This window comes from Rhincodon typus, chromosome 23 (genome assembly GCF_021869965.1).
Source record: "Rhincodon typus isolate 14 chromosome 23, sRhiTyp1.1, whole genome shotgun sequence".
Classification (NCBI taxonomy): domain Eukaryota; kingdom Metazoa; phylum Chordata; class Chondrichthyes; order Orectolobiformes; family Rhincodontidae; genus Rhincodon; species Rhincodon typus.
This window is the reverse complement of record NC_063354.1, coordinates 47220875-47247905: the sequence shown is the minus strand read 5'-3', so window position 1 is coordinate 47247905 and position 27031 is coordinate 47220875. Positions and strand designations below refer to the sequence as shown.

The window sequence follows — 27031 nt, the reverse complement described above, 5'->3', positions numbered from 1 at the left end:
CTCAACAAGCACCAGACAGGAGTGTTCCCTCCCAGTTGGGGAACACTTCAGCGATCAAGTGCATTCAGCCTCCGATCTTCGAGATTCACAGCAACACAGAATCGCTGAGCAGAGACTGATAGCCAAATTCCGTGCTCATAAAAATGGCCTCAACCGTGATCTTGGGTTCATGTCGCAGTACTTATCACACTCTCTTTCTCTCTCTCTCTCGCTCTCACACACACACACACACACATGCGCACGTGCATGCACACCCAACGCTTCTGTATCTGTAAAATCTTCCTTACTTTCCTGTTTTGACAGCATCACCTTGATAAATTGTTATGCTCTCTCTAGCTTAATTAGTTTGTACAGTTTTGAGTTACTTATTAGGCTGCCGCACACACTGTCTCACGTGCACTCACATTCATGTGTGCACTCACACTCTCGCACGCTTGCACTCTTTCACACATGCACTCTCACGCCGCCCCCCCCCACGCACGCACACGCACATGCGCGCACACACGCACGCACACATATGCACATGCACTCTCGACCGGGCGCAAGCACTTTCGCAAAGACACACTCTCATCCATACGCACGCAGTCTTTTCCAACCTTATAAATCTATGAGGTGAATCATTTCATCCAGGATGTTTGCTTATTTGCAGATACATTCTATTTTGTTCAAAAAGCACACACTTTGTAGTCGCAGTCAGTCAGTATGGCATCTTATAAATTCCAGCTTTCGGAATAAAACCAGCCTGATTTTGTTGTTAAAAAAATCCGAGACAGGTTCTAATCAAAGCCACACACCTACAATTCAGTGTCTGACCTGAGATGTCACCTTTTGTATATTCCTGTCACCCTGCCTGATTTTCATGACAGCATAACACTGACATTGATTTTATTAACACTTTACACGCTATCAAACACTCTTGGTCACCTGCAGGGACTTATTACCTGACGCTGCACTCACACCAGTTGTATGATCTTTTGATCTCTCTGCCTATAAACTCTGTGGCTGTGCGCCCTGTTCTGTCGCTGCACCTGATGAAGGTGCTGCACTCTGAAAGCTTATGTAATTCCAAATAAACCTGTTGGACTATAACCTGGTGTTGTGTGACTTCTGATATCGTCTAGATGCAGCGTGGGTTCATGAAATGCAGTTCATGTTTAATTTACTCGAATTCTTTAAGGGCATTGAGTGAGGTGGATAATGGAAAACTGGTAGATGTGGTGTAACTGGATTTCCAGAAGACATTTGACAATGTGCCAAACAAAAGGCTGATACGTAAAAATAAATGTGCATGGTATTACAAATAATGTATTAGCATGGATAGAACATTGGTTTACTAACAGAAAGCAAAAAGTGGGGATAAATGGGTGTTTTTCTGGTTGGTGATCAGTGGTCAGTGATGTGCCTCAGGGATCAGTGTTGGAACTGCAGTTGATTTAGAGTTGGGGACCAAGTGTAGTGTGTCAAAGTTTGCAGATGACCCTAAGATGAGTGGTAGAAGAAAGAGTGCAGTGGACCTAGAAAGACTGCAGAGGGATGTAGATGGGTTAAGTGAATGGGCAAGGGTCTGGCACATGGAGTACAGTGTTGGTAAATGTGAGGTCATCCATTTTGTTAGGAATAACCGCAAAGTGGACTATTATTTAAAAGGTGAAAAATTGTAGGATGCTGCTGTGCCAAGGGACCTGGTGTCCTAGTGCATGAATCACAAAAGTTGGTTTGCAGGTGCAGCAGGTAATTAAGAAGGGAAGTGGAATATTGGCCTTCATTGCTAGAGTAGATGGAATTTAATAACAGAGAGGCTATGCTGTAGCTGTACAGGGGCCAGTGAGGCCACACCTGGAGTACTGTGTACAGTTTGGGTCTCTTTACTTGAGAAGGAATTTACTAGCACTTGAGGGGGTGCAGAGGAAGTTCACTAGGTTGAATCCAGAGTTGAGAGGGTTGGCTTATGATGTGAGATTGTGTGGACTGGGACTATACTCATTGGAATTTAGATGAATGAGGGGGAATCTTGTAGAAACATTTTAAATTATGAAGGGGATAGATCAGCTAGAAGCAGGGAGGTTGTTTCCACTGCTGGTATACACAACACCAGGTTGTAGTCCAACAACTCGCTTCACCTGATGAAGGAGCAGCGCTCCGAAAGCTTGTGATTTCAAATAAACCTGTTGGACTACAACCTGGTGTTGTGTGACATCTGACCTTGTCCACCCCAGTCCAACACTGGCACCTCCACATCAAAGGGTTGTGAATCCGTGGAATTCCCTGTCCAGTGAAGCAGTTGAGGCTACCTCATTGAATGTTTTCAAGGCAAAGATAGATGAGATTTCAACAATAAAGGGATTAAGGGTTATGGTTAGCTGGCGCATAAGTGGAGCTAAGTCCACGTAAAAATCAGCTTATTGAATGGTGGAGCAGGCTGGATGGGCCAGATGGCTGACTCCTACACACCTACCTTCTGGTCCAAGATGACAGCGGAGTTGGACGCTCCAGCTGGAACTTGTCCGCTCTGCCCATTCTTCCTCTTCTTTACTTCTCCTTTTTCTCCTCATAGTGTTTTTTTCTCCTCTTCTCTACTGGACTCTGATAATTCCCGAGCTCCGGTGATGACTCCAGGCCTCTGGCAATGATTTCCAGCTTCCAACAACTGACAGCCTCCCATAGTGGCCTCCTGGCATGGTGTGATGACCTCCCAACCTGGCACAGTGGCCTCCCGTTGCTGCCCCCGGCGTGATGTGGCAACCTCCCAGCTTAGCGTGGCGATCTCGCGGCCTGGCGGAGCAGCCTCCCACAGCGGTGTCCCGGCCTGATGTGGCAGCCTTGCCACGCGGCTGCCCGGCATGGCGTCCTTGGCCCACTGTAGTGGTCAGTAGCGATCTCCCAGCCTCATGATCTTCAGGATGAAGCCTGGCATGGCCTGGGGCCAGGGCCTTTCAGATGGGAGGCTACGTGCCAGCGTGGCCTGGGTTGGAAGCTGATAGTACTGAACTTTTATTTCTGCAATGCTGGACATTTTATTTCTCTATTTTCTAAGATCTTGTAACTAAAGAAGCTGTACCTAGGTGCCTTGTACTTAAGATTGTGCTATTAGTGGCGACATATAAACTTTTCACTGTACTTATTGAGTATATGTGACAATAAAGGCTAATTCTAATTCTAATTCCTGCTCTTATATCTTATGATCTTATCTCGGGCAATATTCTGAAGAACTTCCTCTGTGCCCCCTCTAGTGCTATCACATCCTTCCTGTAGTGAGGTGATCAGAACTGCACACAGCACTCAAGCTGTGGCCTAACCAATGCTCTGTAAAATTAAACATTACTTCAGAAACAAAAACAAAATGCTGGAAAAACTCAGCAGGTCTGGCAACATCTGGAGAGAAAGCAGAGCTAACATTTCTGAAGAAAGGCCTGAACAAAGGTCACTGGACCCAAAATATTAACTTTGCTTTCTCTTCATGGATGCTGCCAGACCTGCTGAGTTTTCTCAGCAATTTCTAATTTCTAGCATTTGTAGTTCTTTTATAGTCATAGATTCATACCGCACGGAAAGAGCCCCTTTGGTCCAGACAATCCATACCAAACATAATCCCAATTTAACTAGTCCCACCTGCCTACTCCTGGCCCATATCCCTGCAAATCTTTCCTATTCATGTACTTATCAAAATGTCTTTTAAATGTTGTAATTGTACCAACATCCACCATTTCCTCAGGATGTTCATTCCACATGTAAACCACCCTCTGTGTAAAAAATTTGACCCTCATGTCTTTATTAAATCTCTCTGTTCTCACCTTAAAAATGTGCCCCCTGTCTTGAAATCCCTCATCCTAGGGAAAACACAACTACCATTAACCCTATCTGTACCCCTCATTATTTTATGAACTTCTATAAGGTCACCCCTCAACCTCCTGCACTACAGTGAAAAAAGTCCCAGCCTATCCAGCCTTTCTTTATAACTTGAACTTTCCATACCCGGCAACATCCTGGTAAATCTCTTCTGAACCCTACTATACTGCTGTACTCTATACTCATTATATGTTTGTACATCTCTCTGAAATCTGCTTTGTACCAAGGAAATGACCCCAACATTTCGATCTTAACTTTGTAGCTAAAATTCCTCATCCCTGGAACTACGCCAGCAAATCTGTAGATCTTCTCAAGGACGTATCATCCTTGCTAAAGTGGCCAGACTGGAAGTGATGTTGTAATTATGGACTCATCAGAGCTTGATAAACGTTGACCAAAATCCCCCAGCATTTGTAACCAGTGCCTCTGTTCACAAAGTTCATGTACCATGTGCTTTGCAAATTACTCTTTCAATATATCTGCCACCTTCAGTAATCTAAACACTTGCATCTAATCCCTCTGTCCCTGCATATGTTTTGGATCTGAGCCATTAACTTTCTAGACTTTTCCTATCCCTTCTAGCAAAGTGCATCAGTACACACATAGTTGTATTAAATTGCATCTGCCATTTGGCTTCCCATTCTACCATCTGTGTTGTCCTTTTGCAGTTAGTAAGTATCATCCTCCACGTTTGCCACTCATCCAAATTTGGTTTCATAGCTTGATATTGAAATTTGGCTGTGTATTTGTTCATGGAATGTGGGTGAGGCTAGCTAATACAGAATGTATTGCCCATACCTAATTGCCTTGGGGAAGATGATGGTGAGCTGCCTTCCTGAGCCCACTGCCGTCCATGAGGGGCAGATGCAATCACGGTGCTGTTGGGGAGGGAGTTTCAGGATTTTGCAATGAAGGAACAATGATATTATTCCAAGCCAAAGTGGTGTAGATCTTGGAAGGAAATTTACAGATATTGGTGCTATCACACCATCTCCTTGGCATTATGCCAGAGCTTTGATGTTCTTCCTTAAATGAGACATAAGAGCCCATGGTATTGGATGTTGCATATTGGCACGAATAGAGAATTGGTTAATGGACAAAAAATGGTAAGTTGAGATAAAGGGTTCTTTTCAGGTTGGTGATTTGTAATCAGTGGTTTTCCATGGGGATCAGTGTAGGAACTGCAATATATATTATTAACTTGGAGGAAGGAAGCAAAAGAACTGTAGCCAAGCTTGCAGATGACAAAAATAGATAGAAAGGCAGATTGAGAGAGGATATAAAAATTTACAGAGAGATATGAATATGTTAAGTAAGTGGGCAAAAGAGTTGGCACATGGTATATAATGGGTGAAAATATGAAGTTGTTCATTTTGGAAGGAAGAACAAAAGAACTGAGAATTATTTAATGGAAGAAGGACTGCACAAAGCATTGGGGTACTTGTGCAAGAAACACAGAAAACTAGCACACAGCTGCTAATCAGGTAATCAGGAAGACTAATATTGGCCCTAATTCAAGGGCGTTGAACTGTAAGAATAGTGAGGTCTTACTGCAACTGTACAAGGTGCTGGGGAGACCACATCTGGACTACTCTGCGCAGTTTTGTCCTCTAATTTTAAGGAAAGTTGTTTCATTTGAGAAGGTTGAAATAACTGCACAGAGGCCGGTATCCATCACCAAATCACCCTTTATTTCCTTTCGCACAGTAGACTGGCTGTGGCCAGTCAGCTCAGAATCAGTTTCTGGGACTGAGGAGATTCTAAATCTCCTGATAATGATGATCAGGTATGATTTTAACCACTGGAGAATTTGCCCCCAGATTCGCGTTCATTCTAGTTTTGCCAGGGCTTCTTGATGCCACACTCAGTCGAATGCAGCCTTGATATCAAGGGCTGTCATTCTCACTACATCTCTGGAATTCAGCTGTTTTGTCCATGTTTGAACTAAGGCTGTAATGAGGTCAGGAGCTGATGGTGGAACCCAAACTGGCCGTCACTGAGCAGGTTATTGCTTTGCAGGTGCTGCTTGATGGCACTGTTGATTACACCTTCCATTACTTTACTGATGATTGAGAGTAGACTGATGGGGTGGTAATTGGCCAGGTTGGATTTGCCTTGCTTGTTATTATGTATAGGACCTACTTGGGCAATTTTCCATATTGTCAGGTAGATACCAGTGTTGTAACTGTACTGGAACAGCTTGGCTAGGGGAGCATCAAGTTCTGGAGCACAAGTCTTCAGTACTACTGCTGGAATATTGTCAGGGCCCATAGCCTTTGTAGTATCTAGTGTCTCTACCCTTTCTTGATATCACACGGAGTGAATTGAATTGACTGAAGACTGGAATCTGTAATGCTGGGGACCACTGGAAGAGGCCGAGATGGGTCATCCACTTGGTAGTACTGGCTGACGATTACCGTGAAAGCTTCAGCCCTATCTTTTGCACTAATGTGCTGGGCTGTTCCATCATTGAGGATCAGGATATTTGTGGAGCAGCCTCCTCCAGTGAGTTGTTTAATCGTCTCCCACCTTTCACGACTGGATGTGGCAGGACTACAGAGCTTAGATCTTACCCATTGGTTGTGGGATTGCTTAGCTCTGTCTATCACTTGCTGTTTATGCTGTTTGGCATGCAAGTAATTCTTTTTGGTGGCTTTACCAGGTTGACCCCTCAGCTTCAGTTATGCCTGGTGCTGCATCTGGCATGCCTGCCTGCCTTGATGTAATGGTTGAGTGGCATATATGCTGGCCCATGAGGTTATAGTTTGTGCTGGAGTACAATTCTGCTGCTGTTGATGGCCCACAGTGCCTTATGGATGCCCAGTCTTGAATTGCTAGATCTGTTCAAAGTCTATCCCATTTAGCATATTGATAGTGCCACGCAACACAATGAAGGTTATTCTCAATGTGAAGGTGGGACTTCATCTGTGCAGTTTTCGCTCTTACCGATACTGATACAGAAAGGTTGGTTCCCCTTGTGGGTGAGTCTAGGATCAGAGGCCATAATCTCAGAATTATGGGTCATGCAGAAATGAGGAAGAATTTCTCGTTTGAGGGTTGTGAATCTGTGGAATTCTTTACTACAGGGTCCAAAGAGGCTGCATCATTAAATAGATTCAAGGCTGAGATAGAAAGATTTTTAATCACTAAGGGTATTGAGGATTTTTGGGGGAGCGAAAAGCAGGGAAGTGGAGTTGAGGATCATCAGCTCAGTCATCATCTTATTAAATGATGGAGCAAACTCGATGGGCTGAATAGCCTGCTCTTGCCTCTGTCTTATTGTCGGTCTTACATGTTGATTAAGGATCTTTGGTATAACTGTCATCTATTTTAGTTTTATGTATTTCATTATGGAGTGTCATAATTTTCAATTACATGTTACGATAACTGTGATGTACTTCCATGCTTTTTCTGTCACATTTCTTAAACAGCAGGGAGACATGCACAGTTTCAAATTTAAACGAATGGCTCCTGAATTGAGAGAATATTGTAAGATTACAATGAGGGCATCTGCAATGTTTTTACCATTTTTAAAACCCTGATTTACTAGCCCCTAGTGCCAATTGGTTGTCACTCTTTAACGTCATTATTTTCTTCTTTACTGTCATTTTGTTGAAGTTAGTTTTCATGAGTCTCTGTTGCTGAATCGGTGTTTTGTTTTCATGTGATATCTGGCATGATCTCAGTCCCTACATGTTTGTCAGTTCTTTATTTTTGTTTGTAAGTTTTAGCAATATCTATTTCAGTGGTCTACATTGCTCCTGATCACTTTTTCCAAGTGCAGCTGTAAAAATTTATTTATGGTCATTCCCAAAGATGCTATTTACATGTGAAGATGTAGCTGATTTGGGTGCAGAGGCTTCTTATAACTTGCGCTGAGAAAATACTAAAGCTGTTTGCATTGGATAAGAAGCTTATTCAGTCATTATTACTTATTCATGAGAAGTTGTGTTTGTTATAGAATCAGCTAGATAATTTTACTGGAGTCTGCAGTTTTTCAGCCATATCTTTTAACTATTTGAGGGTGTCAGTCACGCACTGACTGCCATTATATGTGCTTATACAGGAGGGACAATGTACAGTGAGGCCAGAGGATGTCACAAGACAGAAATCACAGACAGAGAGTATTGATTGTTTATGTTCAGCCTAATTTAGTTCTGAAGAATTATCTTTGAATTAAGAAACTGTTAATGGACAAAGCTCACAGTATAAAATTCTCAACATGAAAAGGTGGTTGAGAAGAGGAAGCACATCAGAAGGTAGGCTTAGTTAGCACCAACTTTGAAGGTTAAGGTGAGAAGGGTAGACTGAGAGAAGTGAGTTTCACAGTTCTGGAGCTTGTGTGTGAAATGGAAAGTGTGAAATGTCTAGATTTCAATGTTGCAAAGATGAAGAATAGGTTTGCAATGATAATGTAGCAATCATTCTGAACAAACGAATGGACCATCCTGGGTGAGACCATTTTATTGTTGAGCAATTTGACAGATTTCTGGAAGTCCCTTTTAAAGATCAAAAATAACAATGATAACCATTAATAGAGTGAGAGTTTTGGTTGTTGTGCAATCTTGTAAATTGTTGCTGGATTTTTGACTGGATTTGTAATGGGCATGTTTTTTTTGTTCACAGAAGGTAAGGGAGAAGAGAATCAAATTGCCAGACAGCAACGAAGTGGACAGTTCTGATGGACGGCATCTGGGGTACAGCCGACGGCTGAACCCGCAGAGAGCAAGTAGGGAACAGCCAGGTAGCACTGCCAGCGTACTGAGGACTAGTTTAATAAGGCAAAAACCTGCAGTACGGCACAGAATCGCCCCAAAAATCCACTACGGTGATACCATCCAAAATGATCCATTCAGCAGTAGAAACACCAGCGATGTGAAAGTGGAATCGAAGAATGGAGACATCGGCAGTGTGGGTGGAGTTCCTCAACCCACCAACAATGGCTTCTCACCCAATTGTGACATTGTGGGGAAGGATGCCTTGTCTGCATTAGCCAGGGCAAGCACTCAGCAGTGCCAACAAGAAATCACCAATGTTGTCTGTTTACACCAGGCTGGGAGACTGATGCCACACTCTATACCTCGCTCCTGTCATCTCTCAGGTATAATGCATCAATAAGATTCAACTCCTTTCTATAAAGATTGCATCAATTTACTGTAAGCTCTTTCCATCCAGATTTTTACTGTGGAATTTTGAGTTCAGTGAGATGAGGAATTTTACTGAGGTTGTAGACTTGGTCGCTGAGCCACTGTGTTTGGTTGCAGACACTTCATCACCCTGCTGGGTAACATTGTCAGTGCATCTCCAGTGAAGCGTTGGTGTTCTGTCCCATTTGTTATTTTTGTGCCTCGGTTTGCTGGGGTGGTCGGCATTACTTCCGGTTCTGTTTTTCAGTGGTTTGTATATCGGGTCCAGTTCAGTGTGTTTGCTGATGGAGTTCTGGTTGGAATGCCAGGCCTCCAGGAATTTCCTGGCATGTCTCTGTTTGGCTCCTGCTATTATGGGTGTGTTGTCCCAGTTGATTAGTTCAGCCGGGGAAGGCAGTTGAGGCCAAAACATTTAATGTTTTCAAGAAGGAGTTAGATCTAGTTTTAGAGCTAATGGAATCAAAGGATGTTAGGGAGAAAGTACGAAGAGGTTACTGAGTTGGGTGATCAACTGTGGTCATATTGAACAGTGGTTTGAAGGGCTGAATAGCCTACTCCTATTCCTACTTTCAATGTTAAGATTCCATTCAGGGATCAATAAGTTATATTTCTTAAAGTAAACAGAATTTAAAATCCTGGGTATTTGCTAACAGAATAAAGTCACAAATTTCCATGATTTTAAACAAATAAATAATTTTTACTAAGCAAACATTAAATACTATTTATCCTATACTTTACCATTCAAAATTAACATGAGGTAAACTGCAAACTGTAGTTGAACACTAACCAAAAAACATTTCTGAAGAAGGGTCTAGGCCCGAAACGTCAGCCTTCCTGCTCCTCTGATGCTGCTTGGCCTGCTGTATTCGTCCAGCTCTACACCTTGTTGGCTCAGTGGTTAGCACTGCTGCCTCACAGCGCCAGGTACCTGGGTTCAGTTTCAGCCTCCTCTGTGTGGAGTTTGCACATTCTCCCCTTGTTTGTGTGGGTTTCCTCTGTGAGCACCTGTTTCCTCCCACAATCCAAAGATATGCAGGTTAGGTGCATTGGCCATGCGAAATTGCCCACAGTGTCTGGGGAATGTGTAGGTTAGGTGGATTAGCATGGGAGTTTCAGGGATAGGTTAGGGGAGTGAGTCTGGGTGGGGTGCTCTTTGGAGAGTTGGTATGGACTTGTTGGGCAGAATGGCCTGTTTCCAAACAGTCGGGATTCTATGAGGCAGATAAGTTGTTCTTCAGTTTCACTGAGCTTGACAACTCATCCTCATGGGCATTCTCCTGTGTCCTGGTTTCCAATCCACTGAGCAAACACATTCACAGAGCTGATACTGCTTCTGAGACCCAATTTTCTAGCTGCACAGAACTATTGACTACTGTTGTTTGTTCAAATCTTTCTTGTGGGTTCCCATGCACTAGCATGTTAGGCCAGGAGATATAACAATACAGAAGCAGCAGGGGATATTTCAGAATACTCAGTGTAACAATATTTTATGAAGAAAATTTCTTAAAGGAAATTTTAGTTAATCTTCTGTGGTTAACTAACCAAGTTAGGAAAAGCTTAAAAATCAGTGGCAGGTCAGATGATTGGCCAGAACATAACCTTTCATCGTTCTCTGCCATTCTTTAAAACAGGCAGAAGAAATTAGAATATGAGAAGAAAATAGATAGGAATGTAAACATGGATAGCAAGAATTTCTACAGGTATTTAGAAGGAAAAGATGAAGTAAAGTGAGTACTAGAGAGAGAAAGAATAACGAGCTAGCAGTAGATAATGAGGAAATGGTGGATGCAAAGAACAAATATTTGTTCTGTCTTCACTACAGAATAATAGCTGTAAATCAGGGGTAGAAGGGAAAGGAGAACTTAGCGAACTTCCAGTCACCGGGGCGTAATACTAAACAAACTATTGGAGCTGCAGGTTGAGAAATCTCTGCGCCCACATCTTAGTGTTTTAAAAACAAAGTCATCACATGACTATAAAAAAAGGAACAGGAGTAGGCCATTCAGCTCCTTGACCCTGTTCCGCCATTCAGTGGCTGATCCAACATTCTTCATGTCTACTTTCCTGTCCTTCCCCATAACTCTTCATTTCGCCACTGATTATGAATCCATCCCAGTCTTAAATATATACAAGGACTCTACCTCATAGCTTTCTGTGGCAGGAAGTTTCAAAGACACTCAACCTTCTGAGAAAAGAAATTACTCCCCATCTTGGTCTGAAATTGGTGACCCTTTATTCTGCGACTATGCTGTCTGGTCAATATCCTCTCAGCAAGCCCCTTAATAATCCTGTGGTTTGATAAGATGACCTCTCATTCTTCTAAACTCCCAACGAATAGAAGTCTAACCTGTTTAGTCCTTGCTGAATCCTTCCAAACAGTGAACTTCCTCTGAACTGCCTCCAATGAAATAATGGCCTTCCTTAGATAAGGGGACCAAAACTGCTCACAGTCCTCCAGATATGGTTTCACCAGCACCTTACACTTGCAGTTAAGACTTCCCTACTCTTATACTTCAGCCCTCTTGAAATAAGGGCAGACGTTTCATTAGCCTCAGAGATGGTAAGAACTGCTGATGCTGGAGTCAGAGATAACATGGTGTGAAGCTGAAGGAAAACAGCAGGCCAGGCCAGGCAGCATCAGAGGAGCAGGAAAATTGACGGTTCAGTCAGGACCTTTCTTCAGAAATGGGGGAGGGAAGGGAGCTCAGAAATAAATAGAGAGAGAGGGGTGAGGCTGGGGAAGGTAGTTGGGATGGTGATAGGTGAGTGCAGGTAGGCAGTGGTGGGGATTGGTCAGTGAAGTGGGAGGAGCAGATAGGTGGGAGAGAAGATGGACAGGTTGTGTCAGGTCAAGGAGGTGGAGATGAGAGGGAGGGTTGGTCATGGGATGAGGCCTGGAGTGGGGAGATTTTGAAACTGGTAAAGTCCACATTTAAGCCATTGGGCTGGAGGCTCCCAAGGCGGAATATGAGGTGCTGCTCCTCCAGTTTCCGGGTGGTAACCTGGTGACATTGTGACACTGGAGGAGGCCCAGGATGGACATGTCACCCGGGTTGGGGGGGTGTTGCTGGTGGGGGGGTGGTGCTGGGGGTGGGGTGGGGGTGCGGGGGTTGGGGGGGAGCTGGAGTGAGGGGCGTGGTGGTAAAATGGTTCAAAACCGGAAGGTGTTGTAGTTTGTGGCGAACAGAGTGCAGGTGCTCGACAAAGCAATCTCTGAACCTCCTGATTAGCCTTTCATGAGCTTTCCTGATTACCTGCTGCACCTGTGTGCTAGTTTTCTGCATTTCATGCACAAGTATCCCCAAGTACCTTTGTGTTGCAGTTTTCCGCAGTTACTTTTTCCATTTAAATACTACTGTGTTTCATTGTTGTTAATTTTCCAACTTTCTGAAAAGTTTCAATCCGACTGGAAATTCCAAATGTAGCTTCTCTATTCAAGCAAGAAAGGAGGTAAAAAAACATGAAGCTATAAACCAGTTATCTTAATGTCTGTCAGAGGGAATATATCAGAATTAATTGTAAAAGAGGTTGGGGTATGTCATGACTGTCCCTATGTTTAAAATACTCTCAAGTTAATCAAGAAGAGTCAGCATGGTTTTACAAAGGATAAAGAAAATTACAGCACAGGAACAGGCCATTCGGCCCTCCAAGCCTGCGCCGGTCCAGATCCTCTATCTAAACCTGTCGCCTGTTTTCCAAGGATCTGTATCCCTCTGCTCCCTGCCCATTCATGCATCTGTCTAGATACATCTTAAATGACGCTATCGTGCCCGCCTCTACCACCTCCGCTGGCAACGCGTTCCAGGCACCCAAGACCCTCTGCGTGAAGAACTTTCCACGTATATCTCCTTTAAACTTTTCCCCTTTCACCTTGAAATCGTGACCCCTAGTAATTGAGTCCCCCACTCTGGGAAAAAGCTTCTTGCTATCCACCCTGTCTATACCTCTCATGATTTTGTAGACCTCAATCAGGTCCCCCCTCAACTTCCGTCTTTCTAATGTAAATAATTCTAATCTACTCAACCTCTCTTCATAGCTTGCACCCTCCATACCAGGCAACGTCCTGGTGAACCTCCTCTGCACCCTCTCCAAAGCATCCACATCCTTTTGGTAATGTGGCAACCAGAACTGTACGCAGTATTCCAAATGTGGTCGAACCAAAGTCCTATACAACTGTAACATGACCTGCCAACTCAATACCCTGTCCGATGAATGAAAGCATGCCGTATGCCTTCTTGACCACTCTATTGACCTGTGTTGCCACCTTCAGGGTACAATGAACCTGAACACCCAGATCTCTCTCTGCATCAATTTTCCCCAGGGCTTTTCCATTTACTGTATAGTTCGCTCTTGAATTGGATCTTCCAAAATGCATCACCTCGCATTTGCCTGGATTGAACTCTATCTGCCATTTCTCCGCTCAACTCTCCAATCTATCTATATTCTGCTGCATTCTCCGACAGTCCCCTTCACTGTCTGCTACTCCACCAATCTTAGTGTCATCTGCAAACTTGCTAATCAGACCATCTATACCTTCCTCCAGATCATTTATGTATATCACAAACAACAGTGGTCCCAACACGGATCCCTGTGGTCACAGTTCTCCATTTTGAGAAACTTCCTTCCACTACAACTCCCTGTCTCCTGTTGCCCAGCCAGTTCTCTATCCATGTAGCCAGTACACCTTGGACCCCATGCGACTTCACTTTCTCCATCAGCCTACCATGGGGAACCTTATCAAACGCCTTACTGAAGTCCATGTATATGACATCTACAGCCCTTCCCTCATCTATCAACTTTGTCACTTCCTCAAAGAATTCTATCAAGTTGGTAAGACATGACCTTCCCTGCACAAAACCATGCTGCCTATCACTAATAAGCTCATTTTCTTCCAAATGTAAATAGATCCTATCCCTCAGTATCTTCTCCAGCAGCTTCTCCACCACTGACATCAGGCTCACTGGTCTGTAATTACCTGGATTATCCTTGCTACCCTTCTTAAACAAGGGGACAACATTAGCAATTCTCCAGTCCTCCGGGACCTCACCCGTGCTCAAGGATGCTGCAAAGATATCTGTTATTTCCTCTCTCGCTTCCCTCAGTAACCTGGGATAGATCCCATCCGGACCTGGGGACTTGTCCACCCTAATGCCTTTTAGAATCCCCAACACTTCCCCCTCCTTATGCCGACTTGACCTAAAGTAATCAAACATCTATCCCTGACCTCAACCTTTGTCATGTCCCTCTCCTTGGTGAATACCGACACAAAGTACTCATTCAGAATCTCACTCATCTTCTCTGTCTCCTTACATAACTTCCCTCCTTTGTCTTTGAGTGGGCCAACCCTTTCTCTAGTTACCCTCTTGCTCCTTATGTACAAATAAAAGGCTTCGGGATTTTCCTTAACCCTGTTTGCTAAAGATATTTCATGACCCCTTTTAGCCCTCTTAATTCCTCGTTTCAGATTGGTCCTACTTTCCCGATATTCTTCCAAAGCGTCGCCTGTTTTCAGTCGCCTAGACTTTATGTATGCTTCCTTTTTCCTCTTTGCTAGTCTCACAATTTCACCTGTCATCCATGGTTCCCTAATCTTGCCCTTTCTATCCCTCTTTTTTACAGGGACATGTCTGTCCTGCACTCTAATCAACCTCTCTTTAAAAGCCTCCCACAAATCAAATGTGGATTTACCCTCAGACAGCTGCTCCCAATCCACATTCCCCAGCTCCTGCCGAATTTTGCTATAGTTGGCCTTTCCCCAGTTTAGCACTCTTCCTTTCGGACCACTCTTATCTTTGTCTGTGAGTATTCTAAAACTTACGGAATTGTGATCACTATTCCCAAAGTAATCCTCGACTGAAACTTCAACCACCTGGCCAGGCTCATTCCCCAACACTAGGTCCAGTATGGTCCCTTCCCGAGTTGGACTATTTACATACCACTCTAGAAAACCTTCCTGGATGCTCCTTACAAATTCTGCTCCATCTAACCCCCAAACACGAAGTGAATCCCAGTCAATGTTGGGAAAATTAAAATCTCCCATCACCACCACCCTGTTGCTCCTACATCTTTCCATAATCTGTCTACATATTTGTACCTCTATCTCACACTCGCTGTTGGGAAGCCTGTAGTACAGCCCCAACATTGTTACCGCACCCTTCCTATTTCTGAGCTCTGCCCATATTGCCTCACTGCTCGAGTCCTCCACAGTGCCCTCCTTCAGCACAGCTGTGATATCCTCTTTGACCAGTAATGCAACTCCTCCACCCCTTTTACCTCCCTCTCTATCCTGCCTGAAGCATCTATATCCTGGGATATTTAGTTGCCAATCTTGCCTTTCCCTCAACCAAGTCTCAGTAATAGCAATAACATCATACTCCCAGGTACTAATCCAAGCCCTGAGTTCATCTGCCTTACCTACTACACTTCTCGCATTAAAACAACTACACCTCAGACCACCTGTCCCTTTGCGTTCATCATCTGCTCTCTGCCTACTCTTCCCCTTAGTCACACTGACTTCATTGTCTAGTTCCTTACAGGCTTTAGTTACTACCTCCTTACTGTCCACTAACCTGCTCATTTGGTTCCCATCCCCCTGCCGCATTAGTTTAAACCCTCCCCAAAAAGCGTTAGCAAAAGTACCCCCTCGGACATTGGTTCCAGTCCTGCCCAGGTGTACACCGTCCGATTTGTAATAGTCCCACCTCCCCCAGAACCGGTCCCAATGTCTTAAAAATCTGAACCCCTCCCTCCTGCACCATCTCTCAAGCCACTCATTTATCCTGCCTATTCTTTCATTTCTACTGTGACTAGCACGTGGCACTGGTAGCCATCCTGAGATTACTACCTCTGAGGTCCTACTTTTTAACTTGGCGCCTAACTCCCTAAATTCTGCTTGTAGGACCTCATCCCGTTTATAACCTATATCATTGGTGCCTATAAGCACCACGACAGCTGGTTGTTCATCCTCCCCCTTCAGAATGTCCTGCAGTCGATCTGAGACATCTCTGACCCGTGCACCTGGGAGGCAACATGCCATTCGGGAGTCTCGTTTTCAACCACAGAACCGCCTAGCTACTCCCCTTACAATCGAATCCCACATGACTGGAGCCCTTCCACTCTTTTTCCCGCCCTTCTGTACAGCAGAGCCAGCCACGGTTGCCTGGTGAGCCATCTCCCCCAACAGTATCCAAAACAGTATACCTGTTTTAGAGGGAGATGACCGCAGGGGACACCTGCCCTGCCTTCCTGCTTTTTCTCTGCCTTTTGGTCACCCATTCCCTTTCTCCCTCAGCGATCCTAATCTGCGGTGTGACCAATTTGCTAAACGTGCTATCCACGACTTCCTCAGCATCACGGATGCTCCAAAGTGAGTCCATCCGCAGCTCCAGAGCCGTCATGCAGCCTAACAAGAACTGCAGCTGGACACACTTCCTGCACGTGTAGGAGTCAGGGACATCAGCTGCATCCCTGAGCTCCCATATTGAGCAAGAGGAGCATAACACAGATCTGGGATCTCCTGCCATTTTTACTCTTAAGCTTAGCTTAGTCCTACTCTAATATCAAATAATCACAATCCAAGGCCACAGACACACCTTCTCGGTGAAGCAACAATTTACCTTCACTTAATTTAGTCTAATCTACTGTATTCTCTGTTCATAATGCAGACTCTGCAGCATTGGGTAGACAAAATGCAGCCCGGTTGCTAAGTTTGCAGATGACACAAAGATGGGTGGAAGGGCAGGTAGTGTTGAGGAAGCGGGAAGGCTGCTGAAGGACTTGGGCAGATTCGGAAAGTGGACAAAAGAAGTGAGAGATGGAATACTTGGGGGAAATGGTGACGTTATACCCTTTGGTGACAAGAATAGAGGCGTAGACTATTTTCTAAATGAGGAAAGAGTTCGGAAATCTGAAGCATAAAGGGACTTGGGAGTCCTAGTTCAGGACTCTCTTAAGGTTAACATTTGGGTTCAGTTGGCAATTAGGAAGGCAAATGTTATGTTAACGTTCATTTCAAGGGGGCTGGAATACAAGAGCAGAGACTGTATAAGGCTCCAGCTAAATCGCATTTGGAATATGTTGGTTGGCTCGCCAAGCTGACTGGTTTTCATGCAAACGTTTCGTCTCCCTTCTAGGTGATATTGTCAATGCTGTGCAGCCTCCGTTGAAATGCTTTGTTCTGTCCTGCTGTGACTTTATTTGGTCCTGTCTGTCATGGTGGGCAGTCTTGTTTCCAGTTTTGTACCATAGTGGTATGTAGATGGGGTCTATTTCAATATGTTTGTTAATTGCATTGGTGGTTGAAAACCAGACCTCCAGGAATTCCCATACTGTAACTTTGTCCCAGTCAAATTGATGTCTTTCTGTGTCAGAGTGTATTGAAACAAGGGACAGTCGGGCGTGTTGTTTTGCTGTGAGTTGGTGTTCGTGTATCCTGGTGGCGGGTTTCCTGCCCCTCTTACCTATGTAGTATTTCTCGCAGTTGCTGCATGGTATTTTATATATCACATTTGTCCTGCTCATTGTGGGTATGGGGTCTTTCGTCTTTGAGAGTAACTAGCGAAGTGTGGCTGTTGGTTTGTGTGCTTTCCTTATTCCAAGATGTTGTAGGAGTCTTATCGTCAGTGCTGATGTGTTTCTAACATAGGGTAGGGTGGTCAGTGTATTGGGGCATACAGTGTCTTCTTGTTGTTTGTTTGCCAGGCATCAGCGGATTAACATCAGGATAACAATTTTGTTTTTAAAGACTTTATATAGGTGTTCCTTTCCGTTTTTGCACAGCTCTGGGGTATTGCAGTGAGTTATCGCTCATTTGAATAGAGTCTTGACACAGCTCTGTTTGTGGACGTTGGGGTGATTCCTGTTGTACTGTTCAACCACCGATGCAGTTAACAAGCATGTTGAATTAGACCCCATCTACATACCGCTATGGTACAAAACAGGAAACAAGACTGCCCACCATGATGGACCGGACTATATAAGCTCAGAGTGGGACAGAACAATAACTCCAACCACAACCCGAGCTACGGATCTTTGTTGAAACATTAACATTTGGAATATCATAAGCAGTTTTGGACCTCGTATCTAAGGAAGGATGTGCTGACCTTGAAGAAAGTCTTGAGAAGGTTCACAGAATGATCTTGGATCATTCCTTGTTATGTGAGGAGTGGTTGAGGATTCTGTGTCTGTACTTGATGGAGTTTAGATGCATGGGAGTTGGAATGTCATTGAAACTTATAGAATACTGAGAGACGTAGATAGTGTTGATGTGAAGAAGATGTTTCCTTGAGTAGGAGCCACTAGGACTTAAGGGCACGGACTCAGTGACGGGATGACAGCTTAGATCTGAGATATGGAGAAATTTCTTCAGCCAGAGGGTGGTGAATCTGTGGAACTCATTGCTGCAGTGGACTGTGGACGCCATGTCTTTCAGTGTATTAAAGACAGAGATAGGTAGGTTCTTGATTAGTAAGGGGTTCAAAGGTTATGGGGAGAAGGCAGGAGAATCATGTTGAAAAACATTTCAGCCATGATTGAATGGCAGAGCAGACTTGATGGACCAAATGGTCTTATGGAGTAGCATGTTTATGGACAGCGTAGTGGCACTGCTGCCTCACAGTGCCTGGGACCCAGGTTGGATTCCAGCCTCAGGCAACTGTCTGTGCGGAGTTTGCATATTCTCCCCTGTCTGCGAGGGTTTCCTCCCACAGTCCAAAGATGTGCAGTTTAGGTGGACTGGCTATGTTAAAATTGCCCAGGGATAGGCTACGTGGACTAGCCAAGGTGATTTGGGGTTTTCGGTATAGGGTGGGGGTTTGGGTCAGGGTGGAATGCTCTTTGGAGGGCTGGGGTGGACTTGTTGGCTGAATGGCCTCTTTCTGCAGTGATTCTATAATTCTGTATTTTGGCACCAACCAGAGAGCAGGCTATACTAACTAGTAGTAAACAGAGAGTTGGGACAACAGCAGTATTTTCAGAATGGCAACCTCTAACTAGTAGATTTCCCCATGAATCAGTGCTGCGGCCATGTTATTTATATCACAGAATTATTACGGTACGGATGGAGGCCACTTGGTCCATTGTACATGCGCTGGCTCTATTATCTAGTCTAGTTCTATTATCTTGTGCCAATTTCCTGTCTTTTTTGCTGTCTAAAAATCATCCAATGTCTCAATTGAACCTGACTCCTCCACAGTTCCCAGACAATGCATTCTATATATGAATAAAGTTTTTTTTTCCTCAACAGCCTTGCTTCATTTGCACATCACTTCAAATCTATGCCCTTTATCATAGAATCCCTACAGTGTGGAAACAGGCCTTTTGGCCCAACAAGTCCACACCGAAACACTCAGCATCCCACCCAGACCTATCCCCCTATAACCCACCGATTCTACATATCCCTGAACACTACGGGCAATTTAGCACGGCCAATCCACCTAACCTGCACATCTTTGGACTGTATGAGGAAACTCACGCAGACACAGGGAGAACAGACAGACACAGACAGTCACCCAAGGCTAGAATCGAACCCGGGTCCCTGGTGCTGTGAGGCAGCAGTGCTAGCCACTGTGCCACCGTGCCACCCCAAAATTTTAGTTTCAGCTTCTTTTACAAGCAGAAACAGTTCACCCTGTCTACTTTGTCCAGCCCACTCATGATTTTGAAAATCTCAATAAAATCTCCTCTCGAAGTAAAATGACCCCAATTTATTCAATCTATCCTCATTTTTGAAGTTTTTCATACCTGTAACCATGCTAGTAAATTGTTTCTGCATTCTCTCCAATGCATTTGCATCTTTTCTGTAACGTGACACCAACAACTATATGCTGAAGACTTACAAGTGTCTTGTAAAAGTTCAATGTTGCCTCCTTACTCTTGTCCTCTGTGCCCTATTAATAAAGCTGAGAACACTGCATGTTTTGTTAACTACTCTCTCCACCTGTCCTGCAAACTTTAATTATCTGCACTCAAATACACACCTCTGGTCCTAAACTCCCTTTATTATTGTACCCCCTATTATATGTTGTCTTTGTGTTCTTATGACCAAAATGTATCATCTTTCACTTCTCTCCATTAAAACTCAGCTGCCATCTATTCGTCTACTCCACCAACTTGTCAGTGACCTTCTGGAGTTCCATACTCTCTCTTTCTCACAGTTTACAATTCTTCCAAGTTGAATGTCATTTGCAAACTTGGAAATTGTCTCCTACACACCAGGATGCAAATCGTTAATATATATTAGGAAAAGCAAGGTTTTGGGGATCTCCACTACAAACCTTCCTCCAGCTCAGAAAAAAATCCATTGACTGTTACTCTGTTTTCTATCACTCAGCCAATTTTACATCCACATTGCCAATTTCCCTTTTACACCATGACCTACAACTTTCCTAACAAGGCTGTTTTGGGGCGGTATAACTCATGCCTTCAGGAAATCTATGTATAGCATGTCACAAGCATTACCCTCACCAATCCTTTGCATTACCTCTTCAAACAGCTCTTAACAAGTTAGTTAAACACAATTTCCCCTTTAAAAATACATGCCTGATCCTTCCTAATCAACCCACCTATTTCCAAATGACTGTTGATTCTATCCTGAATAATTGTTTCCAACAGCAGTACAACAATATTAGGCAAGAACTGGATAAACTAGATTGGGGTTAGCTGTTTGAAGGTAAATCCACATCAGATATGCAGGAGTTTTTAGAACCCAGTTGACCAGAGTTCAGGACCAGCATGTTCCTGTGAGCATGTAAGATAAGGATGGCGTAATTCAGGAACCTCAGATGAAAAAGAAATTAGGAGGGCTAGAAGGTTCTCGGTAAGAAGGATTAAGGAGAATCCCAAGTCATTTTGTGCATATATTAGAAGCAAGAGGGTACCTAGGAAAAAGGTAGGACACAGGATAAAGCAGGAAATTTATCTGTGGAGCCAGCGGAAGTGGGTAAGGTCCTAAACGAAAACTCTGAATTAGCATTTGCCAAGTAGAAAGACGTGGATTATTGTGAGTTTAGAGAGAATTTGTTGATACTCTAAGCCATGTCGATATTAAAAAGGAGGTGGTGTTAGGTGTCTTGAAAAGCATTGAGGTAGATAAGCCCCAGCATCTGATGGGATCAATCCCAAGACACTGAAGGAAGCAAGGGAGGAGATTGGTGAGGCCTTCACAAAGATATTTGTATTCTGTTTAGCCACAGGCAAGATCCCTGAAGACTGCAAAATAGCCATTGTTTTTATCCCTTGTTCAAGAAGGGCAACGGAGATCATCAGAAACATCAGTGATAGGGAACTTATTAGAGAAGATTCACAGGGGCAGGATTTTCTTGTATTTGGAGAAGAATGGACTTATTAGGGATGGTCAGCATGGCTTTATGTGGGGGAGGTCTTGTGTCACAAATTGATTGAGATTTTGAGGAAGTAATAAAGATAATTGATGAGGGTAAGGTAGTGGATATTGTCTGCATAGACTTTACTAAAACATGGTAGCCTTGTCCAGAAGATAAAATCACATGAAACCGTAGTGAGTTGGCAAATTCGATATATCATTGGCTTGGCCAAAGAAGTCAGAGGATAGTTGTGGAGATGTGTCTTTATGACTAGAGGTCTGTGACCAGTGATCATATAGACAGAGTAATACAGCATGGAAACAGGCCTTTCAGCTCCAACTGGTCCATGCATGGTGCCCACTCAGCTAGTTCCACTTGCCTGTATTTGGTCCATATCCCTCTAAATCCTTCCCATCCATATACCTATCCAAATGTTTTTAAATGTTGCTATTGTACCTGCCTCATCCACTTTCTCTGGCAGCCCATTCCAAATACGCACCACTCTCTGAGTGAAGAAGTTGCCCTTTAGGTCCTTCCTAAATTTTCCCCCTCTCAGCTTAAACCTATGGCCTCCTATCAATTCCCTGTCTCTGGGAAAAAGACTATATGCATTAACCCTATCTATGCCCCTCATGATATTATACACTCAATAAGGTCCCCCCTCAATCTCCTACGTTCCATGGAATAAAGTCCTATCCTGGCCAATCTCTCCCCATAACTCAGATCTACTAGTCCTGGCAACATCTCGTAAATCTTGAGGAGCAGGAAGGCTGATGTTTCGGGCCTAGACCCTCCTTCTTCATTTTCTGACGAAGGGTCTAGGCCCGAAACGTCAGCCTTCCTGCTCCTCTGATGCTGCTTGGCCTGCCGTGTTCATCCAGCTCTACACCTTGTTATCTCAGATTCTCCAGCATCTGCAGTTCCTACTATCTCGTAAATCTTCTTTGCACATTTTCCAGTTTAACTATATCTTGCCTATAACAGGGTGACCTAAACTGTACACAATATTCCAAGTGCGGCCTCACCAACGACTTTTACAACAGTAACATAAAGTCCCAACGGCTGTATTCAATGCCTCAACCGATGAAGGCCAGCATGCCAAATTCACCACCCCCTGTGATGCCGCTTTCAACGAACTATGTACTTGTATTTCTAGGTCCCTCTGTTCCACAACATTCCTCGGGACCTTGCCATTTACTGTACAAGTCCTACCTTGGTTTGACTTTCCAAAGTGCAACATCTCACGCTTATCTGTACTGAATTGCATCTTGCCAATCCTCAGCCCACTTCCCCATCTGTTCAAGATCCCTCTGTAATTTTTGATAACCTTCTTTGCTATCAGTGATACCTCCTAATTTTTATATCATCCGCAAACTTACTAATCATGCCTTGTACGTTCACATCCAGATCATTTATGTCAATAACAAGTAACAAAGGTCCCGACCCTTGTGGCACACCACTAAGCCACAGGCCTCCAGTCTGAGAAACAACCTTCAACCATTGCCCTCTGCTTCCTACCATCGAGCCAATTTTGAATCCGATTAGCTAGCTCTCCCTGGGTCCCATGCGACCTAACCTTCATGACTAGCAGGACCTTGTCAAAGGCCTTACTAAAGTCCATATAGACAACATCTGCTGCCCTTGCCTCATCTATCTTCTTGGTCACCTCTTCGAAAATCTCTAAAAAATTTGTCAGAGGTAACTTCCCATGCACAAATCCATGTTGACAATCACTAATCAGGCCTTGACTATCCAAGTGTTGGTTGATCCTGTCTCTCAGTATCCTCTCCAATAACTTGCCTACCACTGATGTCACACTCACTGGCCTGTAGTGCCCTGGCTTATCTTTGCTATCTTTCTTAAGCAATAGAACAACATTGCAAATATTAGTGATGAGAGGCATAGATAGCATGGATAGCCAGAGACGTTTTCCCAGGGCGGAAATGACTGTTACGAGGGGGCATAATTTTAAGGTGATTGAAGGAAGGTATAGGGGAGATGTCAGAGGTATGTTCTTTACATAGAGAGTGGTGTGTGCGTGGAATGCGCTTCCGGCAGTGGTAGTGGAGTCAGATACATTAGGGACATTCACGCGAATCTTGGATAGGCACAGGGATGATAGTAAAATGTAGGGTATGCAGGGTAGTTTGATCTTAGAGTAGGATAATAGGTTGGCACAACATCGTGGACGGAAGAGCCTGTACTATTCTATGTTCTATTAGCCACTCCCCAGTCTTCCGGGACTTTACCAGTGGCTAAAGATGAAGCAAAAATCTCTGCAAAAGCCTCTGCAATTTCTTCCCTAGCCGCCCATAATGTCTGAGGATGGACTTGATCAGGCCCAAGGGATTTATCTACCTTAATGCGTTCTAAGGCTGCAAACACCTCCTTGCTGGTAATGTGTATGCAGTCCAAAACATACCCACTTATTTCCTTTATTTCCTTAGCATCCATGGTGTTTTGCAAGGATCAGTGCTGGAATCTGTGTTGTCTGTATATAAATTTATGTGTACATATACATATGAAAATATACGTGGTCTGATTAATAAGTTTGCAGATGACATGAAAATTGGTGGTATTGTGGATAATGACAAAACACATCAAAGGATGCAGTAGGATATAGATCAATTGGAAAATTGGACTGAGAAACGGCAGATGGAGTTTGATCCATACAAGTGGACAAAGTCAGAAGCCACACAACACCAGGTTATAGTTCAACAGATTTATTTGAAATCATAAGCTTTCAGAGTGCTGCTCCTTCATCAGGTGAAGTGGAAGGAAGTGCATAGGCACAGAATTTATATGCAGAGAGATAATGGCAAGCTAATTCCAGGTAATTGAGAATGACAAAAGGTAAATATCAATAGAATAAGTGGAGTATCTACAGGCTGAAAAACAAGTCTTTGCAGGTGATCAAAAGTGTTGAATGGTGTGAGTAAAGTGTCAACAGTTGAATAGCAAGTGAAGGGATGACCTATGATCTGATTAATAATTACAAAAAATCAAAAATAGGATGGTGCTAGAGACTAACTAAATGACTGGAATAACGTGATAGGTATAAGAGTTGCATGATGAGGGTCTAACCAAAATAGCAAAACTGTACAAACTAATTAAGGTAGAGAGATAATAACAAGTTATCAAGGTGATGGTGTCAAAACAGGATAATAAGGAAGATTTTACACAGAACAGTATGGTGGGGTTACATGTAGCACAACATGAACCCAAGATCACGGATGAGGCTGTCTGCATGGATACAGAACGTGGCTATCAGTTTCTGCTCGATGACTCTGCATTATTGTGTATCTCGAAGGCCACCTTGGAGGATGTGATACACAACAACGCAGAATCGCCTAGCAGAAACTTCTAGCCAAGTTCCATACCCACATGGATGGTCTCAACTGTGATCTTGGGTTTATGCCGCGCTAAAAGTAACCCCACCCATACTGGTAACCTAGGCTTGTTTTGATGTTAAGGCAACCAGCTTGAATATCAGCCAATTAATTTAAACCAGCCCGAGATACTAAAATCCATTTAAATTTAAATCTCGTGGTATTGACAACCTCGGACCACTCCTATAATAAAAAAATTGACAGTTCATCAACGGTACATGAGAAGAGAGTTTTTGAAAATCAGTGGGTGAGCGAACTGCCATCAGAAGAGTAAACTCTGGCTGTCACAGAAATCTTTAAGCTCTCTGATTAAACACCACCTGAAAGGTACCACGGCACTCTTAGCTAATATCTCTGACACAAGGATTCGACAAAGAAAGAATTCCTGACTGAAGAATAGTGGAAAAGGCACAGAACATTCCGGAAGACACATTCTGACACTAGTTTTGAGAGTCTAAGTTTTAATTTATCTTTCATGTTACTGTGGTTTATATAAGTGGGACTTGTATTTATTGGAACAGCATGCTATTAGAATTTTGTTCTGTTCAGAAATAGTTAGTAATTAAGGGAGAATTATTCAGTTTGTTAGCAGGTCTGTTAATTTGTTCACTGTTAGAGTTAGAATTAGTGACTTCTGACTTTGTCCACCCCTGTCCAACACTGGCCTCATCATACAGTTGTGAGGTAATGTATTTTGGGAGGTCAATTGCAAGAGAAAAGTATGCTAAATGGCCAAACCCTTGAGAACATTGATATACAGAGGGATTGGAACATGGAACAGTGCAGCACATGAACGGGCTCTTTGGCCCACGATGTTGTGACAAACATGAAGCCAAATTAAACTAATCCCTTCTGCCTGCCCTTGGTCCAGATCCCTCCATTCCTTGCACATTCATGTGCTTATCTAAAAGCTCCTTAGCTGCCCTTATTGTATCTGCCTCCACAACCACCGTGGCAGTGCATTCCAGACACCTACCACTCTCTATGTTTAAAAAAAAAACTTGCTCCTGTTATCTCATTTGAACCCCTCCATCCCTCTGGGTAAGAGATTCCTAATGGTCGCCCTATTTGTGCTCCTCATACTTTTATATACTTAGATTAGGTCGCCTCTCAGCCTCTGTTGCTCTAGTGAAAACAATCAAAGTTTATCCGACTTCTCCTTATGGCTATTATGCTTTCGTCCAGATAACATCCTGATAAACCTCTTCTGCCTCCTTTCCAAAGCCCCCACATCCTTCCTACAGTGCAGTTACTAGAACTACATACAGTACTCCAAATGTAACCTGATCAAAATTTTATGTAGTTGCAGCTTGACTTGGCAACTTTTAAATTCAATGCCCCGACTGATGAAGGCAACCTGTATGCCTTCTCTACGACCTTATCTACTGTGTTGCCACTTTCAGGGAGCTATGGACTTGGACCGCAAGATCCATACAAGTAGACAGGGTGGTAAAGAAAGCATGTAGCATGCTTGCCATTCTTGGTCGGGACATTGAGTACAAGGGTCAGGATGTCATGTTGCAGCTTTATAAGACTTTGGTTAGGCAGCAAGTAGAGTATTGCATTCATTTACAGGAAGGATGTGAAGACTTTGAAGAGGGTATAGAAGAGGTTTACCAGAATACTGAGATAACAAGGTGTAGAGCTGGATGAACACAACAGGCCAAGCAGCATCAGAGGAGCAGGACGGCTGACGTTTCGGGCCTAGACCCTTCGTCAGAAATGGGGGAGGGAAAGGATGTTCTGAAATAAATAGGGAGAGAGAGGGAGACGGATAGAAGATGGATAGAGGAGAAGATAGGTGGAGAGGAGACAGACAGGTCAAAGAGGCGGGGATGGAGCCAGTGAAGGTGAATGTGGGTGGGGAGTTAGGGAGGAGGTAGGTCAGTCCAGGGAGGATGGACAGGTCGAGGGGGTGGGATGAGTTTAGTAGGTAGGAGATGGGCGTGGGGCTTGAGGTGGGAGGAGGGGATAGGTGGGAGGAAGGACAGGTTAGGGAGGCGGGGACAAGCTGGGCGAGTTTTGGGATGCAGTAGGGGGAGGGGAGATTTTGAAGCTTGTGAAGTCCACATTGATACCATTGGGCTGCAGGGTTCCCAAGCGGACTATGAGTTGCTGTTCCTGCAACCTTCGGGTGGCATCGTTGTGGCACTGCAGGGGGCCCAGGATGGACATGTCGTCTGAGGAATGGGAGGGGTTTGGTCGAGAACGCACTCGACCGTGTCTCCCGCATTTCCCGCAACTCATCCCTCACACCCCCTTCCCGCAATAACAACCAAAACAGAATCCCCCTCATCCTCAGGTACCACCCCACCAACCTCCGGATCCA

The 27031-nt window shown here is 44.0% G+C and overlaps 1 protein-coding gene across 1 annotated transcript in view; it reads left to right on the top strand.

The window, feature by feature from the left end:
• Positions 1–27031, top strand: part of LOC109934118 (xylosyltransferase 2) — a 149917-nt gene that overhangs the window by 35502 nt on the left and 87384 nt on the right. The window contains exon 3 of the mRNA XM_048611157.1: positions 8473–8947. Coding sequence (XP_048467114.1) covers positions 8473–8947 — 475 coding nt within the window. The remainder of the gene's footprint in view (positions 1–8472; positions 8948–27031) is intronic.